This window comes from Uloborus diversus, unplaced genomic scaffold (assembly GCF_026930045.1).
Source record: "Uloborus diversus isolate 005 unplaced genomic scaffold, Udiv.v.3.1 scaffold_537, whole genome shotgun sequence".
In the NCBI taxonomy this organism is placed as follows: Eukaryota; Metazoa; Arthropoda; class Arachnida; order Araneae; family Uloboridae; genus Uloborus; species Uloborus diversus.
In genome coordinates this window covers 20,336-41,254 of record NW_026558722.1, presented here as the reverse complement: position 1 = coordinate 41,254, position 20,919 = coordinate 20,336, and the positions used below count along the sequence as shown (strand labels likewise).

General features: G+C 31.1%; 1 protein-coding gene across 1 annotated transcript in view; it reads right to left on the bottom strand.

The window, feature by feature from the left end:
• Positions 1–20,298, bottom strand: part of LOC129233572 (arginine-glutamic acid dipeptide repeats protein-like) — a 57,484-nt gene extending 37,186 nt beyond the window's left edge. The window contains 4 exon segments of the mRNA XM_054867583.1: positions 5,692–5,790; positions 5,882–5,981; positions 6,927–7,212; positions 20,165–20,298. Of these exon segments, the coding sequence (XP_054723558.1) occupies positions 5,692–5,790; positions 5,882–5,981; positions 6,927–7,015 (288 nt within the window). The 5' untranslated portion in view covers positions 7,016–7,212; positions 20,165–20,298.
• Between the last annotated feature and the right edge of the window lie 621 nt (positions 20,299–20,919).

The window sequence follows — 20,919 nt, the reverse complement described above, 5'->3', positions numbered from 1 at the left end:
ACACTAAGGAAACAAGTACTGATACATTCCAGTGTAACTTCACAGTGACTGACTCTTGATTAAAGACAACAGTGAAATGCCAACTGCATAAAAAGCACTATGATTGTCACTAGGGATTGCAATACTGGACCGAAAATTCAATACAGGTATTTTCAAAATGTGATACTGAAATACCGGCATTAATACTGGTATTTGAAATTTCTGAAAAATTGCTTGAAAAAATATTGTTTCGTTGCCACATTTCATAATTTTGCACAAAAATTGTATTATTTATGGAAACATATTGTGAACAAATATAAAATGAAGGAAATATGTTTCAATTGATTAAATATTATCTTGCCAAGCAAAAAGCCAAATAGCGATACAGGACAAAAAACCAATACTGGTGATAACAAATTACCATTTTTTATGCTAACAAGAAAAAGTTATTGTCAAAATTTAGTACAGTTGAGAGAAACAATTAAAAAAAGTAATCATAAAGTATTACTGCAATTGATGGTTGTAAGAAATTGTTCATGGGACAATGTTTAATGATATTCTATTAGTTAATGCTTTTGAAGACAAATTTTTTCATCAATATTGATTTTTGTTCTGGGAAATTCCACCGTTACGGACGTAACAATCAGATTTTAAACACGCATAATTTCAATTTGGTTTCATAAAAAGCTACAATCTTTTTTTCTGTTTTATAGTTTGGTGTTATTAATGCTATAAAAAATTTGGGAGCAGATTGCTTTATTACAAAAAGTAACAAAAATTAAAAACTGCCTGTTATGGACGTAACTCAGAAAACAGCAAAATGTATACATTGTCATACAATTTCCAATAGTCCTGTGAATTATTCATAGATTTCTAAATTTTCTTTGAAATACTTGTTCTAGAGATTTCAAGCTTTCTAAAACCATAAAGCTTTCATGGATATTGTTTGTAAAATTTACGATAGAAATTTATATATTTGTTACGGACCTAATAAAAAAGTGTTACGGATGTAACATGTCTGATATGCTAATTGCACATGCAAATGAAAGCTTAAGTATACTAATAATTTTTGTTAAGAGAGTGCAATGGTATAAATTAACACATAATTTTGACCCTTTAAGTTACACTTTAATAGTTTTTAAAGATTTGGGGAGGTAGGGAGCAGTTCCCGTGCATATACTGCCATGTAAATAAATATAAAATATAAATTGGTGCGTTATAAAAAGTAAATTTATCCAAGGGGAAAGTAAGCAAAACAAAAGTGGAATTATTTAGTTACAAATGAATTTTTTAAATTTTTAACATGAACAGGAGGGAAGGGGGGGGGGCTTCTACAAGGGAGTACTTTTACAGTTTGAGAATTTTCGATGATTTTCTCTATCTCTCAACAAACATATTAACTGCCAAATTTCTTTTAAAGTTTAACAGTTCCCTTTGATTTTGATCGCTCTTTAATAGAATTGGCACCTTTTTGCCAAAGGTGGAAAAAAACAGTCGAAACTGACATCGGAAAATGCATTTTGGCCAATATTTGCCTAAGTAATCTAAATCTTGCTTCAAAACTAGATGTGCTTTATCTGAGGATCAGATGTAGCTAGTTTAATATTTAGTACTTTTAACTCTAATCTAATTATGCTTTTTAATTTAAGTTTTAAAACTATAAAATATTCAACGCATCAATGAAACAGTAATCTAAATATTATTTTTTTGAGGAGAGTAAATAAGAATAAAAAGTAACTCAGTAACTTTGGTTTAAACTATTAAACAGGACAAATTCTTATCTCTAAGTCAGTTTTGAAATAAGAAGTAATATCAATTTGGCTGTGCTTTCAGAATGATTTTAAGTTTGAAGAGAAAAACTATAATTAATATCTGTAATATAAATTTTTTTGAAAAAAAACTTTATTAATGAAAATTACGCACAAAATGCTTTGGATTTCATCGTGTTAAATGATCAAGTAATTTCCACGAAAATCTACTTGGAGAATACTATTTTTTTGTGTCATAGTGCATTGATGAAGCAAAGTTTGAGAAATTAAGGAACTCTGTAGAATATTTTTATGCATATTATTAAGCATTAATTGCTAATCTAGAATTATTAACAACAATTGAATTTATTGCATGATTTGGAGGACAAAAAATCTTACCTTGAGAGAAACACCTCAGAGCAACAATAGGATATCTTAGTGTTATTCCTAGGATTAGATGTCTTAATGTTGCTCTGAGGCAACGATGTGTATTTCAATAATTTCAAAAAATAAAATTAAATATCCACTAATATTTATAAAATTTTGAAAATCACAGTATCAGAAGTTTTGTTATATCATATTACATGTCATACCCTATATTTTCATTGCCCATCCTGTACTTTGTTTCTTTTTAATTGGAAATATTACATGCGTTACGGACGTAACGTACTGCTTTTTGCTATGTCCGTAACAAAAAATGTTACGTCTGTAACGCCATTTTTTTTAAAAACTAAAGAAATTCTAATGTTTTAAACTATGGTAAACAATTACTCTGATGAATTGCTAAAAGGACAAAAAAGGATTTATTTTAATTTTGATTTTTTAGGAAGTAACGACAACTTTTGCTAAATTTTTGTTACGGACATAACATTGAACTTCATTTTTTTAAAATTTAAATTGCCTAATTTTATTTTGTAAAAAAATTAAAATAAATGCATGTCATTATAGTATTATGTTAATAGTTTAAGCTGTACTGTAATTAATTTTGTTTATTTTTATCTTGCTATTAGAAATAAGCATTTGAAAATGGGATATTTTTTTCTGATTGTTTTGAAGACCCGACTATCATACTTCCAACTAGGAAAAAAAATATTATTTAATTTTTATTAAAAACCATTGCAATATACTGAAAATACACATTTCAAGTTTTACAATGATGTATAATATAGCAAAATAACTGCAATATGAAATTTTGACCTACTGGTTTCACTTTTCATGGAATTGCCCTTCTGTATCATGGAAAAAGAAACGTACATTAAAAGTATAAGCAGATATTTAATTAATTTATCCAAAATTCTTAAACTGAAACTACTAGTATTTAATATTTTCGGCTAATACCAAAAATAACGGTATTTTACCCCACCAAAAACTGGTACAGTAAAACCTGTAAAGTTGACCACCTTTGTAAGTTGACCACCTGTCTATGTTGACCGCTTTAGTCAGGAACGGAATTAGTCCTATGTTATATAATAAAGGAAAACCTCTGTAACTTGACCACCTCTCTATCTTGACCACCTGTCTATCTTGACCACTAATGAACACCAAATTTGGTTTGGAGCATTGTAAAAAACCCTTTGTAAGTTGACCACTTGGTTTATTTTTTAAAATTTTACTTAGCAAATTGTTTTATTTTATTATTTTTTTATAGCTTTCCAAGAACATTTTTGATACCAGACCAGCGTTTTACTAACTAAATGAAACAGTAGCATAACTAAACCTCCTTTTGAGTTTAACCACATGGGAAAACTATTAAGAACCCTTTTATTCCCCAAACTTGTTTTTCTTTATGAAAACATGTGTCAATAGAAAAGTACAAAGTATTTTTTTCCAGTTGTAAAATTTTGTGACAACAATGGAATTGTGCTAAAGAGTAAAGTTACTTGCATTGGATTAAGAGATACGACATTTTCATTCTCAACTGCTTTTTTGAACTGTGAGAGTCAGCTTGTTGCTCTTTGTGTTATAGTTTTACATAAAATGGCTTCAAAAAGAAAGTTAGTTGAACTTCAGATTGATAAAAAGTATGAAATATTAAAACTAATTGAAAAGGGAGAAAGCTAGAGAAAATTAGCTGACACATATGGAATTTCTAAAACTAGTGTCTAAAAAGTGCGCCAAATTCAACAAGGAGTTATTTTGTTGAAAAGTAGATCATCATGGGGTTATAAATGTATATGAGAAAAATTTGCAATTTTTGAAAAGCTATGAATTTTTAGGAACTATTAATATCAAATGAGTATGACATTATACGTCATTCTGGGGAAATAATCTCTAAAAATATTTGAATAACATTTTAAAATATTGTTTCAAAGTGATACTAAACAATGAAAGTGAGTTAAACAGAAAGAGTAAGTGTCACTCAATCAAAAAATGAATACATGGTGCAAGAAATAACAAAACAAAAAAAAGTCATTACCCCCTCCATAAGTTGACCACCTGTCTAAGCTGACCACCAAAGGACAGCACCGCAAGTGGTCAACTTACACAGGTTTCACTCTATTACGAAATTGCAAAATTGCTCAAAATACTGGCATTGTTATCACTAATCATTGCATTTACAACATTTCGAGATCGCATGGAAGTTAAGTGCCTGCTTTCAAAAAAGGAATGAAATAAGGCTACAAGAAACTAAAGAGCATAATTTTACTGACATTCATTCAAAATATAAACAGCAGTTAACAAAAGTTGTACAAGAGGAAATGAACCTTTTGCAAAAATGGCTATATTGAGAACTCTAAATCTCTACAAAAATATTGTTCGCAAAAGACAATTATAACCTTTACCAAAAAAAAAAAAAAAAAAATTACTGTACAAAAATAAGAATATGATACATTTACAATCTTGAATTTATACATTTTATTTTCGTACTTTTAAACACTAATTTTTTTACAGTCAAACTTGTTTATAAAGAGCCCGGATTTAACGAGAAAATCAGAAGTACTTGTTTGGTACAATGTTAAGTCTATGGGAGATTTTCGTTGTAATGGAATTCAGCAATGTGTTGGAAATTAACTCTTGACTGAAAATTTATTTCATTGTATTGGCATTCGTTGTAACGGAATTTCACTGTAGTAGCTTTAGTCGCCATGGCAACCCTGTTACTTTAAAAATTATAGGTGAATAATGAATACTAGCACTTGCTCATATTCATTTTCAATTAATTCAGATTATTTTTAAATACTAAACAACCAGCAAAGAGTTTCTAAGTCATTTAATGCATTGCTTCATTTAGTTGTTACTTTTATAACCTTACTTGGAGTTACCCTAATTGGTTCTCAACTGTTCTTTTACATTCAAATTTACAAGCTTTCTGGTTTGTGTAAGTTCTGTTACGTTTGGTTCATTAACTTTACTGTTTTTTAACCTTTAACTTTTTTCATTCTGATTTATTTATTTATTTTTTTTTTTACGGGAAATAAAATTTATAGATACAATCCGATAAATTATTGCACATTCTACAGAGCAAAATTCTTGTTACTCTGTAACTGAGGTATCAAGGGTATTAGCCAAAAATAACTAACCCTTAAAGTTTAACCAAGACCAGGGGCAAAATACTAACACTAAGGACACCACCCAACCTCTGCTCAAGACTAAAATCCCCCTAGCTCTCTTTTTCCCCTCCCCCCACTCACTCGGTAGCCCAGACTAATTAAATTGATTTTTACAGAAATGTGAAAGTTTTTATAATGACCTTTTTTTATGTTTTTACTAATATTTTTACGAATCTTTAAGTTTCCTTTAACACTTTCTATACAAGAAAGCAGGCTAGCAATGGCAATGTGCATTTTGATTTACAAATTTCGTATGTTCTTAAGTGTAGTAACTCTACTTTTCGGCAGAAGTTTTAGCGTCAAAGCGAAATAAAGATTTAATGGCATAAGGGAAAAAAAATGCAAAGTTGTAATATTGGTATAAGTATGAAAACTTCTGTTAAGTGGAAGATAATGACGATTATTGAATTTACCTGTTCCTCTTCAACCCATTTTTTTTCAATGCCTGGTGGAATTGGATTTTTCACCAGAGCTTGTAGTGCTTTTCCTGTGTCATAACTGCTTTCATGTAACTAACATAAAAAATAATCAAAACAAAATAACTAAACAGCATTAGCATTAGATACACATTTTGTTACATTTAAAAAATATATTTGAACATACCAAGTCCAATGCATTAATTGTTGTATCATCACGTGAGGCAGCAACACAACCATCTTCTGCAGAGCCTCCATCACACATACCAGCAAAAGCTGCCATGCTCCTTTTTTAAGAAATTTTATTGTTTGTTAAAGAGAAAGGTTCATTTTCAGCTTGAAAAATGCCCACAAAACTTAACATTTAAAAAGTGCACAAATATGAAAGAGGAAAATTGCATTACAATTAGTGCTGGGTGATATCAGAATTTTACTATTGCTCTCCAGGTACCGATAGTTTTGATATATCAATATATTTAGGCTAGTCAATTCAACATTTTATGGCAGGGGGAGGGGCAAAGGATATAAATGCTGCATAATATAAGCATATTACATAAATATAATATCTGAAAAACGAGTGTAACCATCGGTCATTGGGTGAATAAATATTCCAGGAATTCATTCTAATAATAATGGCCACAGCAGGGGTGTCTTAAGTTGTATTTTGGAGGGTTGCATTTAATTTATTCCTGACTTTTAGATTTGCCATTAATGATATTTAAGAATCATTACTTTAACGGGAAATTTAATTATTTTTCTTTTAAATTTAAGCCTAATTGTTGTTGAAGACACAACACATTACTTAACCTAACTTTTATTTTTGAGGTAAACCGTGCAAAGCACTGCATACAGAAAAGCCATCAGACATCTTGATAATTAAATGTGCCAGCAACTTAATTAAATAATAAAAACTAAAGCAGTGGTGCCTATAGAAAGGAAGGGATCATAAGATAGACTATACCATTAAAATTTTCAGAGATGTTATTTTAAAAGGATTTTAATCTCTTTAATAGGAGGTCACATTTTTTTTTGGGTTGGGAAGGTGGAGGGGGAGGGGTGATTGGTAAAATTCTGGGGGGCGATCCCATTCGCAGGGTTCCCACTGAGTTCCGCTGCTAAAAAAAGGTTTAGCAGCTTGTAATAAGAAAAGTAGTCTCCAAAAAAGCTGCCAGGTGTAGCAAATAGTTTTAAAATAGTCAAGTACATTACATTTCTTATAACTAAATGAATACCTTGCTGCACGAAGATACATCATGAGGTCACAATCAGGAACACCAGGAGACCATCTCAATTCTTCAAGTACTTCACACTTTTCTGGCATTTCGTGGGGCCTAATGTTGGGTTTATATTCTGGCAGGCGAGCCTGGTGGCTAGGACCCACCCGTATTTCCCCTTGAATTGTCGCCAGCCTGCGAGTTTTTGAAGCTCTTTATGAATGAATTCCAAAATAAAAAGAATTCCCTCTTCAGATAGCTTCTTACAATAGATTCTTTTGCACTTCAATTAGCACTTGTGAGCCTGAAATAAAAATATGTACCCAAACATTCATCAAATGGAACACTAAAATATTTATTGAAAATATCATTTTTGCAATTAGAAAAAGTCTTGAATTAAGGACCTTTTCACGAATTAAAATTTCAAGACAAATATCAATATAATAAATTCAAAGAGGGAGCAAAAATACTGCTTTAAAATTAAGATAGATCATTCTGAAGACAGCTTTTTAAATTGAAAGAATGTTTACAAACAGTATTAAGGTAACCTAAAAAAATTCATTTCAAAATTTCAACATAGGGACTGTTTGTCAGCAAATGAAATCCTATTTTCATTTAACCCTAGAGAGTAGGAGATTTAAAAAAAAACTGATTTCCTTCACCAAGAAGTTGATGTAGATAGAAAATCGTCGCATACAAACTCTGTTTTGATGTTTAAGAAGCAGGGTTGGGTTTTGGACTGCCCGAAACTGGTTTAGAGCAGGACAAGTGGTTTTTACCATCCAAAACTGCCATAAACTGTCTAAAAGTGTCCAAAACTGTCTTAAATTGTTCAAAAGAATGCTAAAGTTAAAGAAATGTAAACTAATCAATTCGTATTTAATGTGATATTCGCAATGAATAAATATAAATATTATAGAGGATTAATTAATAAGTATTTAATAATATTTTTCTCCAAACTGTTCTTTTAAAAAATATTTCACCCCCCCCCCCCCCAAAAAAAAAGGCCAATAACTCTATTACATGAAAACTTCCTTATGTAACAGTTGGTAGAATTATGAAAGGAAATTTACTACACCACCAAAACAACTTTCAGTTCCATTTATAACTCAAAGGAATGTAATTAAATGTGCAATATTTAGGTGTAAAAAAAAAAATAATAATAATATTTTAAAATGGTTTTTGCAAATAAGTTTTACATGATCTTTTAACAAAAAATTAATTTTTGAATCATACATTAAAGAACAATAAATTGATGATTAAATACAGGGTTGCCAACCTTGGAGAAACAATTTGAGGAGCATCTGTGCTGATTTTGAGGAGCAATTTAAAATTTTGCGGAGCAGTTCGGAATTTAGTATAAAAATCAATAAAATTAACTAAAACCACTTATCTGATTTTTTTTTAGAGCTTTAATAATTATTTGAAGCACTAGTATAAAAATAGTTATTTCTAATTTAAAAAAACAGCTTTACACACAATTTCAATCTTTGAGTATAAGCATCTTTAATTTCTCATATTTAAATGCTTGTTATGATGAAATAGCAAAATTTAAGCTAGAAAACTTTGGCAGGGAAATGCGGAGCAAAAGAACTTCTTTGCGGAGCCACGGAGTTTCACGATTTTTCCACAGCAACTCCGCAAAATGCGGAGCAGTTGGCAACCCTGTAAATTAAAACTTGTGCTATTTCTTTTTTTAGTTAATATTCTTAATATTAATACATTTTGTAACTACAAAAAGTTGTAATTTATTGCATTTAGGTCAATTATTGCATGATATTATAAACACTTTCTTTTGCACACATGCATAAATGTTGAAAAATTTGGTTATTATTATGGGGGGGAGGGAACTCATGCTTACAAATGGACATTTTTCATGAAGAATTCAACTTTTACGTGACTAGACTAAAAGCAGCTGTATAAATAAGTTCTATAATAATAATATAATAATAATATATTATAATATACTTTCAGCCCCGCTTACTCGAATATCATCGGTTCCAAGAAATATTATTCGATTAAGTGGGGTATTTGATTAAGTGGGGAAATTTTCTAAACCTTTCTAAATTGTCAACATTTGTCTTAAAACATAATTATTATGAATAAATCTTTACTAATAATAAAGCTGAATGTCCTCTGTTCGGATCTCTGTCTGTCAGGATCTCTGTGACACACATAGCGCCTAGACCATTCGGCCAATTTTCATGAAATTTGGCACAAAGTTAGTTTGTTGCACCTCGAAGCAATTTTTCAAACATTCGATTTTGTTCTTTTTTTATTTCAATTTTAAGAACATTTTCCGGAGCAAAATTGTCATAAGATGGACAAGTAAATTACGAAATTATCATGACGTGGAATGTGAGAGAGAATGAACATAGCCAATTGGCGAGAAATTCATCATCCATTATTTGTAAATATACAGGCGAACCGAATGACCTTTTAATTTTCAACCACGGGCAAAGCTGTGCGGGTACCACTAGTAACCATATAAAGGAAATAATATTATTGGTAAAAAGTTTTTGAAGTAAGCTAAAATAAACAACAAAATAGTTTAATAATAATTAGTATGTTATAGTTACAAGTACGTAGGAAAATTATAAAAATTAATTTCCAACTTCAGTCATAAAATCTTTGATTTGGTCCCTTTTTTCATAACATTATTTTCTTTTAAATTCCATATTAGTGGATTGCTTGCTCAGTGCCTTTTTTAGAACACTTTTCTGACTCCTTTTTTCCCTTCCTTAATATTTATAAATTCAATATAGTCTAAAATGTGTATCTTTCTTTGAGTTATTTAATTCAATTATCGATTGTGCTATGGTATTATTATTAATGCTTTTTTTTCTTTTTTTTTGTAATGGCAAAGACAAGAGAGATTTGAAGCATAGTGGAAATGTTTTGATGGAACATGAATGTTGTTTTTCTCACTTGTTGTCAGTGAAAAATATTTCTTTAAATATTTTTTCGTCAATGCATAAATTAAGAGAAAATTCAATTACAATTATCAAAAAAAAAAAAAAAAAAAAAATAAACTCATGCAAACAAATTAAAAAAATCAAGAATTCAACTTCTGTTCAGCTGCATAAATAAGTTGAATATTCACACTGAATAAATGTTTAATATAAAACATTTTTTTGATGCATTTTATTCTGTTTTTTGATGTTTTCTCACAAAAAATAATTTTTCTAAAAATATAGTTTTGGACAGGACGGTAAAAACCAGGGTTTTTACTGTAGCGTCCAAAACCTTGCCAACCCTGTTAAGAAGATCTAGAGCAATAAATAGTACACATCCTGCAGTTGACCTGGAAATGCAAATTTTCAGTTAGCAGCCAGTTGCTAGTACAATAGAGAATTAATTATCCGGATATTCAGGACCATCTTAAATTCCCGGTTTTCTGGGTTGCTAAAAAATGCTGCTTGCTGATACAATTGTATTAAATAGTAATGCATCTTAAAATATGAAAAAAAAAAGAAAAAAAAACCAGCACCAAAATGCTGGATAAATTTGTAAATATTAGAAAAATATTAAAAGAAAGGACCATTTAAAAGATTAAAAATTAAAAACATTCACAAGCTCTTCAAAAAAAAGAAAGAAAAAAACTAAAAAAAAACCAATGCGGCAATTGAAAATTTTTTAAAAAGAAAGGAAATGAAGGGTATGAAACATTTTTAAGCAATGTGCCATTACGCATTACAATAAATGTGCCATTTTACTAAAGTGCATGTAATGAGTTAATTTTTGTGAATCTGTTTGATTGTAAAGGTTTCCTTTGTGGGACTACAATACTTAACTGTTGCTTTTGTATTGAATTAATATCAAAAGAAATTTGCTTTTTTAAGTTCTTGCAGACTTAGTAGTCTTTTGTTCAGGGTTTAAGCTGAGTTCAAAAGTTCTTTAGCAAAAAAGCTAAAATGGGGAAAAAAGCTTTAGCAAAATGCTAAAATCTTTTGGGGAATGAATATGTTTGCATTTCTTCTTAGATGCCTGAAGTGTTTCATTTGCAGTTGATAATTGAGTTTCAAATTTAACCTAACGTTTTTCAACAAATGTAGCACTTACTATAAATTTTTAAAGTTTGAAATAATAATAGTAAAGAATGATACTTACCATCGAAAGAACACAATGTTGATTCTTAAAATGGCCCAAGTCCTCTTCCCACAATAAAACATTTATCGGTGGGACATAATCCCCATTAAGACTAAGTATTGTTAAACTTCATAAAAATTGAAAAATCTTAGCTCTCTTTCTTCCCACCTCTTTTTTTTTTTTTTTTTTTTTTTGTGTGTGTGTCTGACACTCAGCAAAATGTTTGAGCAGAAAAGCGAAAATGTCTTGCTTCATTTTCGCAATTGGGAAAGTCTTTTTGCATTTTGCGAAAAATGCGACCATGGCGGAAACCCTGCTTTTGTTTAACGATCTCTAGAGTACAAGATATCAACTATCCACAAAAGTTGCAAATCTGGTATTTGGCAGTTCTTGCACTTTTCATGTAGTCGCTTATGTTCTAAACTGCTTTATTCTGCGACCAATTTCACTTTTATTCCAATGGAACTGCCAATCTGCTAAAGTTTGGATGTGAATATTATTAAGAGCTGAATTATGGAGAGGCAGATTCATAGTTGGAATATGGATTGGAAACTTCCAATTATCTGCAATCTTTCACATTTTCAAAAAAAAGAAAAATAGCAATGTTTGACTGAATGTAGATAGATGTGCACTTAAATTAACAAAGACAAAATGCATATTTGGACATTTCTATTTTTTCTCCCTCTCCCTTCCAATGGCATCAAAACTTCCAAGATAACCGAAACTTGACTACCATATATACTTGCATATAAGTCGATCTCACCTATAAGTCGACCCCCTACTTTTAGGAGAAAAAATTGAAATCCCGCTTATAAGTAAAGTCCCTACTTTTGGAAAAAACCGAAGCATTTTGCCCCTAATTTTAAATTTAAATGTAATGAAAAGGGGGGAAATGAAATGTAATGAACATTTTTATGTTAAAAAACGTCTGATTTTTATTCTTTAGCACCAAAAGGGCTCACTTTTGCGATCTCGATTTCTGAAAAGGGTTTGATTTTGCTGTTACGATTTTTTTTTACTGGTTGCTTTTATTTTGACTTTATTTCAATAAAACTTTCTGCTGTCGTATTTTTAAAGAAATAAGCAATAATTTGCGACTATAGGGAAAATTCGCGAAGACGGTGATCCTCGCACTTTTCCTGCAGTAGGCCGTTTACTGTGATTATTTATTCTTTATTTCACAGTCAGACCATGTAAAATCATAGCAGAATGTTTAAGTATTTACTTCTTTAGCATCTGCTTAAAAGAGATGGACAAAAATCAAGTTTTTTTCTAAGAAAAAATCGGGGAAAATTTTTGGAAATTCTGCCACACATATAAGTCCATTCCCTAACTTTAAACATCATTTTTTGTAATAAATTTCTTGACTAATTCACGAGTATATACGGTAATTAAAACTTGATTTTTAGGTCTACGCTACTTACTTCTTTAGATCGACAATACTTATCAGGGGTCGATCCAGCGCCAAATTGGGGCCGCTTTGCGGCCCCTTCACAAAATTCCGCATGGCAAAAGCGGCCCCATTCACAAAATTCCGCATGGCAAAAGCGGCCCCATTCACAAAATTCCGCCCCGCAGAAGCGGCCCCATTCACAAAATTCCCCATCGCAAAAGCGGCCCCATTCACAAAATTCCGCGTCGTAAAAGCAGCCCCTTCACAAAAATTTATAAAAAGGCAGCCTCTTCACAATATTTTTTAACCACAAATGTGTACGCATCTACGCAGGAGCCTCTTCCACCTTCCCCCATCTTATCTTTTTGCTTGCTGCGTGAGGTGTTTTTGCTTGAGAGCGTCAGAGGGGAGACGGGAGAGGGACACTTGTGATTGGTAGCTTGTTTTCAGGAAAATCTTAAATTTTACTTTGATTACGCAATATATATTTAGTATTAATCTGTGTTGAGTTTCAAAATCCAATTCTAAAATAACTTTACTTAAAATAAAATTATTTTACATGCTGTTTTTATATTTTTATTTGTTTTGAAGATCTTAATTTCCTTACATCGGCCATGGTAAACGAATTTTTCGCATTTTTAATGTTTACTGTACCTTGTTAAGAGGCAAACAAATAAAATTTCTTATATATTTATTAACATCATTAACTTGCAAAGTTTTAAACGAAATACCTACTCTGTAAGAACGTCAAAAGTCAAAAAATTAAACGCTGAATTCTGGTGCAGTATTATTTTGGGTTTTAATTACTTTTTAGTTTTTCAAACACATACATGGAATCTTTAATGAGTATTTCACTTCTGTGTTAAGAAATATGTGATATCTTTGAGTCTGTTCATATTGTATTTATTAGGAGTTATCATTACGTTCAGCAGCATGTGCAATTTTATTGCTCTTAAAGTATTTGAGAGAGGCAAACAGGAAATCTGTTGTGAGACTTTCACCTTAAGAAAGTGTGCCTTGCATATGTATATTTGTAAAAAGCAATAAATGTAATGTATGTGTCAAATTACGAATAAAATGTTAAGGGTCTTACTTCCCCCCTCCCCCAGCGCATTTTCTCTTGACAGCTTTCAGGTATTCTTCAAGAACTTGCAATCACCCCTGAAACCTGTCTAGGGCTTTTCTATAACGATACGACAGCTAAAAATGCTTTAATATAATCTTTTCCAAGAAAAAAATCACGAGAAGGTCTTTTTTACAAAAATAAAGAAAATTCACAAAAATATTTTGCTTTTTCACAAAAGGGGGACCCAAAAAATAAAACCTGGATCGACCCCTGCTTATTGATTTTAAGATCTACCCAACCTTACTGATTTTTAAATCTACTGCAGTTATTTATTTTTAAATCTTTATTACTTACATGCATAAACAAGTGGTCAGGCCAGGTTTAAAAAATTCTCAATTCCTCTATACATTTTTGAAGTAACATAATCCGTTGCAGGTAATCTGTTAGCACTACTAGCTCGCATATGTGTGTAAGGGGAGATGGGGCACATTGGTCCGTTTTTTTACTTACCATTTTTTATCTCATCAAAAAATTTAATGACCAGTTTGATTTTCTACAATAAGTTTCATTACACACTTCTCAACACCAAAGACTTTTTTGGAAATGTTTAATTCATAAACTCTTTTCATATTAATTTTTTAACAGACCCCCGTAAAGTGGACCAACGTGCCCCACCGGTGGGGTACGTTGATCCGCCTTTTGGGGCACGTTGCACCGCATAACTTCAACAACATGTTATAAATTTAGAGATAAAAATACTATTAAACTTTGTAAGTACATTATTCTCTGTTGTGTGTAGAGTGAAAAATATTAAGTTTAAAGATCAATATAACATATTAAATTGATTTTTTGATAAATCATCTATATTTAAAAACAGCAAAAAGCATTCACCATTAGTACACAATTATTTTTTAAAAATCAAAATAAAAACCATAGACTATTGTTATAATTATTGAGATTTAAGAGCAAAAAAAAGTTTTCCAAATTATGTGGGGTATTTTGGTTGGATCCAACGGGCCCCACATAGAGTGGACCAAACCTACCCCACCTTCTGAAAAAGTGATGCCATAATTGTTTTCTTTTTGACAAAAAATGAAAAAATTACCAATTATTGTGAACTAAAAGAACTTAATTTAAGAAAGCAGTTCAATTTTTTTCCCGCAATCTTGATGAAAACCATTAAAAAAAAAACAAAGTTACAATTTTCTGAAAATTACTCAGAACTACTAAAAAAACTTTCTATAAAATTTGTTCAATATAACTGTACTATGGGATTTCATTATATGATTTGTAGGACCATAGTTGCTATCTGTTGGTCATAAAATAAAATTAAAAATATTAATAGTATTAAAATAATTGAGACCGGTCCAACGTGCCCCACTGTCCAATATACCCCACCTCCCCCTAATGTTTTTGTAATAACGAGTATTCCTTTTTTAACTTTCACATGCATCTTTTACTCTTTTATCTTTTTAGCTATAGTTTAAATGTATGAGAGTGTTACCTTTTTGAGCAATCTCATATATTAACATTGATTACTAAATTTACGGATTATCCGAGATTTCGTTTATCTTTTGTTTGCAGGCCACCCTATTTCGCGGTTAATCGGGAGTTTAGTGTAGTTAGAATTTGAGATATCGAGGTTTTCAGGAAAACTCATTCAAGATAAACATGAGGAAAAACACTGAACTAACGCTGTAATAAAGGAAAATTGAAAAATGTTGACGTAGAGGCTTTTGAGACAGGCAGGTTCAACTGTAACTCGATAATGGGGGACACAAGGGCAAACAAAATGTGGGTGTAAAAAAGGTCACAATATGCTCTTTTGATTGCTACCTATTTCAAATTTTTCATTATTACAATATTTTTGAGATTCCCTGGTTAGCACCCTACAAGGACGTAGCCAAGGGGTGGGTCCATGGGGTCCGGACTCCCCCCTTCCCGAAAGACCCCTCTCCTTTTTTCTCAGTTGTTCCATCTCGCATCAACAAAATTTTTCCGAAAGGTAATGAGTTTATAAAACGCAGCATTCTCTCTCCTTAAATATTTCCAGTAATCAACAATTTTCTCAGCGCTTGAGTCAATTCAGAACACGAGAACCTCGTGCAACAACCGCAGGTTCCCAATTTTCGTCTGCTTTTTGCTGTGTCACCTACTCCGTCCGAAACGGGGAAATGTCCCTTTCGACTTTCAAACCAGCTGGGTCCTGTGACCTTGAAATTCAGCCCCTCTCCTTGGTCCATCAAATTGCCATTGGCAAAGTAAAAACAAGCATTTATTGCCACTTCCGCCGTATCCCACAGTCTCATATTGGCGTGATTTTCTTTATTTCTTTCTCTTTTCTTTTTGGATTTTCGTGGATTTCGTAGACGCATGTTGTACGAACGACAGCCAGAGTGAGGTGCGTTCCTGGTGAATCAGTAATTGAATTCCGATTCTTTTCTGTTTTAACACGCAGTTTTTATCTACGTCATACTTATATATCTTAAACAAAATTGTATGCAAAAGAAAATTAAGTTTACCCAAACTAGGTAAGTCGCAGTGCTCCCTTTTAAAGTTTTCTTGATAATACGAGCAATTTTACGTGTTAACGTGTTTTTCCATTTAAAAACTAATTTTAGATTCTATGCCAGCAGCGAAAAAAGAAATTCTACACATTTCGTGAGTTTGAGGATGAGAAAAATAATTATTGATTTTTTTTTTCATTTTAACTCTATATTTTTGGCGTGGTTCATTTCAGATTCATTTTATATTTTGATAAAAATTTTATTTGAACTTTTAGATTACTTTTAACATTTCTCTCCTGTCTGAATAACAAATTACGTAGATTTTTTACTGATGTTTTCCCACCAATATTTAAGCATGATCATGAAACATATTAAATGCCCCCCCCCCAAAAAAAAAAAAAAAAAAATTCGTGTTTGAAGGTAAAATGAATGAATATATAAAACTTGAAGTTGATGTAACAAACTTTTTACGGTATCAAAGTTTTATAGAAAAATTAAATTGAAAATTACTTGAATATTTTACTGTGATCAGTTTATGAAATTACAAGTTCGGTCGTATTAACGCATGTAATAAGTAATTTTTTAGAAATTATTACTTTTAAATATTACTGAATTGTGATTCTATGATCCCAAAAGAAAAAGTTTTTAATTGATGAAAAAAAAAATCTTATTCGATGTTGTTCCATAAAACATATTTGTATTTGCATCATTGGAATACATTTTCTGATTGTTATTCATTGGCTTTGTACTAAGGAGTTATTTAATTAGCATTAAACGAAACAAAAAACAGGCATATGCATTTAACTATAAATTACTAGGTGAAAATTAACACTATTTACTGCGTTACAAGCAAAGAAACAAAAAAGGTGAATACGAGGTAAATGTTTTTGAGCTTTTCTTTTATATATTGCCTTTTTTTAAACACTTATTTTTTTCAAGCTAAAGATATTTAGTATTTCTTGCAATAGAATGTTTTGCTAACATCGTATTGAAGAAAAAAAAATCATTACCTGCCTCGTAAAATATGATATGTATTGTTGTTAAAATTAACAACATGTTGTTAAAATAAAATTACACAGATGCTTAATTTAATTCATTAGGTATACATTCCATTAATCGGCATGTAAAAGATCCCTTAGGTCGTTTGACTGAATATTCTTGACAAAATTAAATTCCTTTTGCAGTTTCGCATCGAAGAGAGCTCAGGTGTCTCCATCTGGTGGAAACTGGGCATCAAATTTTCCTGTGACATTCACATCCGCGCCTTAATGGTGGCATATGAATGACTGGATGCCATATCGTTGGTTCGCACTTGTTCCGCAAAAGGCTAAAGCCTCTAACACATCCCCGTTAGAAAGAAAAAAATAATGATAAAAAATGGCAATATGCCTTTTCCGATATTTAAAATTTGTTCGAACAGCTTTCACCCTTTGAGGAATAGTGACTTCACTTGAAAACACCATTTATTTCTTGCTTCTCTTTTTTTTTCTTCAGCTAACTGAAATCACTGTGTCAGTTGGCTGAAGAAAGAAAATATATATATATATGAAATGGTTGCAACAAAGGAAGCCTCCGTCCCTCAAAGAGTTAATAGTTTGTTCAAGCTTTTAATTGATGATTAGGAATGATAATTAGAAAACGGATAAGATTGGAAATATTCATTCTATTTTGTGTTATCAAAAAAATATTATAAATGTAAATAAATAAAAACTAATTCAAGCTTTTTAAATGAAACTTTGTTAATATTTTCGTTGAGAGAGTTGTGGGATTTTGCCTGAAATGTTGTTCAAATCGGCAGGGTTACGTATTACGTTATGTAACATTCGTATACATTCGACTCCATAGATATAGATATATTTATCCTCATATAAATAATGACGCTGATCGAGTAACCCGCGTGTTTCAACAATGAATTCGCACCACGGCATGATATGTAATTCGATAATATGTTTTGGTAATGCTTAACATGCAAGGAAAGACTTTGTGACAAGGCTGAACTCGATCCGGTAACTTGAACAGTTTTACTGGTAAGACTGTGTCATATCAGAGGAATGAAGAAACGAAAACAATGAACGTTATCTACTGGAGTTTAGGGTTAATCCACTGGTGTTAGAGTTAAAATTTCAACTATCAAAGTATCACCAAACAGGCAATTGCTTCGTTCAAATGAAGAAGAGTTGAAGCAATTTTCACCCGTCATGTCTTGACGGGTGACTTTCTAGTTTTCAAATAAAATGGCATAAGTACAAATGTACATATTTTGCTGAAATATATTACAAAGCTTTAATATTTTACTAAATTATCGCATGCATTTTCCAAGTAATTTCTAGAACAGTTTTCGTTTTCCGTTTTTCTTTTATTGTGCCCTTTTTATTAATAGAAAATATATCGCTTATTTTCAGGAGGACATAGGTTCACCCATATTTGGAAACTTTGTATGTGATAACTTTCAGTTTAATGTTAATTTACAAACTGACAATAATTAATTTACCACTTAACATTTAACTTTTTGTTAACTAATTTTAACTAAAGACTCTATTAATTTCAATTATTTAATTAATTTTAGTTAATTATCATATTATAAAGATCAGTTTTAATTGGATTTATCTTAGTCTTGTGTAATTATCAGCTACTAATTCTGCTTTAGCATGCCTCCTCTTTTGAAGTTCGTGCAACCTTGGACCCCCCCCTTAACAAAGTTCTAGCTACGTGCCTGCATCCTAAGTAGTACTCACAACAACAAAGCCTCAAACATATGTTTGCAACATTTTCCTGCAAATATGTGCTTTAATGGCAGATTCTTTACATTATTGCTTTTTATGAAAGGTAAATTAACAAGAAAAAAATACAATACAAAACTTTGAGATAAATTAGAAATTTAAACAAAAATAATTCTCAGGGATGATTGTGAGTTCATCAAAAAATACCTGGAAGTTTCAAGGCGAGAACAGGGGTGGGGGGGGGGGGTAATCTCTGGCCCCTATTACTTAAGTGCACCTATGCCATAGTATTAAATAGTTCAATAGTCAGAGTCAAAATAGTGTGTGTACATTTGATTAAAATTTTAATGGGTTACAAAGTTACTTTTGAGCTGGTGTTATACAAAATTATCTTGACATTTGTCCATCTAAAGGGATAGGTGTCCATCTTAAGGCTCTTGCAGGTATATTTTATGAGTATTATGTAGTTTTTAAAAAATTGCGGAGGTAGGGAGATAAAAGCATAACAAAAAAAACATAATTCCGGTATTTTCGGACATGAAAATACCGGAAATACGTCCGAAAATACCGGAAATTCGGTAAAATACCGGAACACAATCACCCCTGAATTCTAATTAGTTTTTCAGGACAAAAGAACATAAAATATTACGCAAGTTCAAAACAATTAAATATATATTTATAATTATAATCATCCTCACAATATTTATTAAGATACATCATTAGGAATGTCAGTTTGTGTTCAAATCACGATGTTAAATCAATTTAACAATAATGAGTTATAATGCAATTGAAAACAATCATTGAGACACTTCCAAGTTCTCACTCTATGTATTTTGATGTGCAATTCTAAAAGTAAACAAAATGGAGAAAATATTTAATTGCATAAAATTACGCATAAATATTTTCCACGCAAATTTGGAAAACAATAACTAAATAGTCAGGATTTCGAATTTACAAAAATAATACAGTATTAAAAGAATCAATAAATAAATAGTCATTGTTTTTTTAATGTAGACTTTTATTCGTAACTAACATAATGGATAATCAATTAACATTTGTGTCAAAAATAATCAATAATCATTGGGTTCCCTTTAAAATAGTTATGTTAATGGACAGTACGTTACGAGCATAATCGTATGCAAATTATTTGTTCATTCGATGTTTCGAACGCATAACCGGGCAGCAAGAAAAGATTTCAAAATTAATATCCCTTACCGCAAATCAAACATCAGCTCCTCAATGTACATGTACACAAATAAAACTCAAATGATAAAACTAATAATTTCCTTTAAATGTACTGATTAACAGGATCCAAGAAAGGAAAATATGCAGTACATTAATCCTGCATAGCTAAAATGCCATATGAAAGGCAAACGGAATTAATCTAGAATAGATCGGAACAACAATTTCCCTTTAAAAAGTAAATAATTGCATATAACTTGAAATTGCATATTTATTGCTTTATAATCACTTAAGCTTACCAGAATAGAGTGCACGAAAGTTAAGGCACATCCTATCCGGCTTGGTTTGTACACAATAAGGCCGATTACTAGTAATCGATAACCTGTGATTAATAACCTACAAAGCTACATGTCCACGCAACACAGGATTTTGGCCTCGCATACAGAAACAGAGTACGCCATTTTGATAATTATAATAATCCATGGTTGGAGGTTAAGCATATCAGTTAAGTGAGTGATGTTTTCATAAGAGCGTCAATGTCAAAAACATATACAGCAAACAAGAGAATAAAATTCTGCTTCACGCGTAGTACAAAGCCCAATGTATGCGTTTCGCCGAAAACTGTTGAAGGTGGCGCTGTCAATAGCTATCTAAAATTATTAAGCTCCTTTAATAAATGAGTTTTAAAGAAAAAATATGAAAATGTAATAAGATTTTCATTTGAGATCATGCGCACTGTTTTTTGGAAGCTCCTTTATGAAGAAATATGAAGCATTTATTTCCTTTGAAATCAAGCATTTCCCCAAACTCTGTCACGCGCGATCACAATGTTTCCAATTTTAATACCTTTCGTAGAAGAAACAGACTTCTTTTTATTAGTTTACAGTGTTTCGCGCAGCTTTGTCTTTTATGTACGAAGAAGATGTATCCGAATCAAAATTGACGCAATGATGCTTATGTAGGAAATATCTTGGGAAATATTGACAAACAATATTAGCGTTACTTTCGCCAATTTCTAGTGCGGCAATATTGTTCAACATTGTTTTGCAGCGTT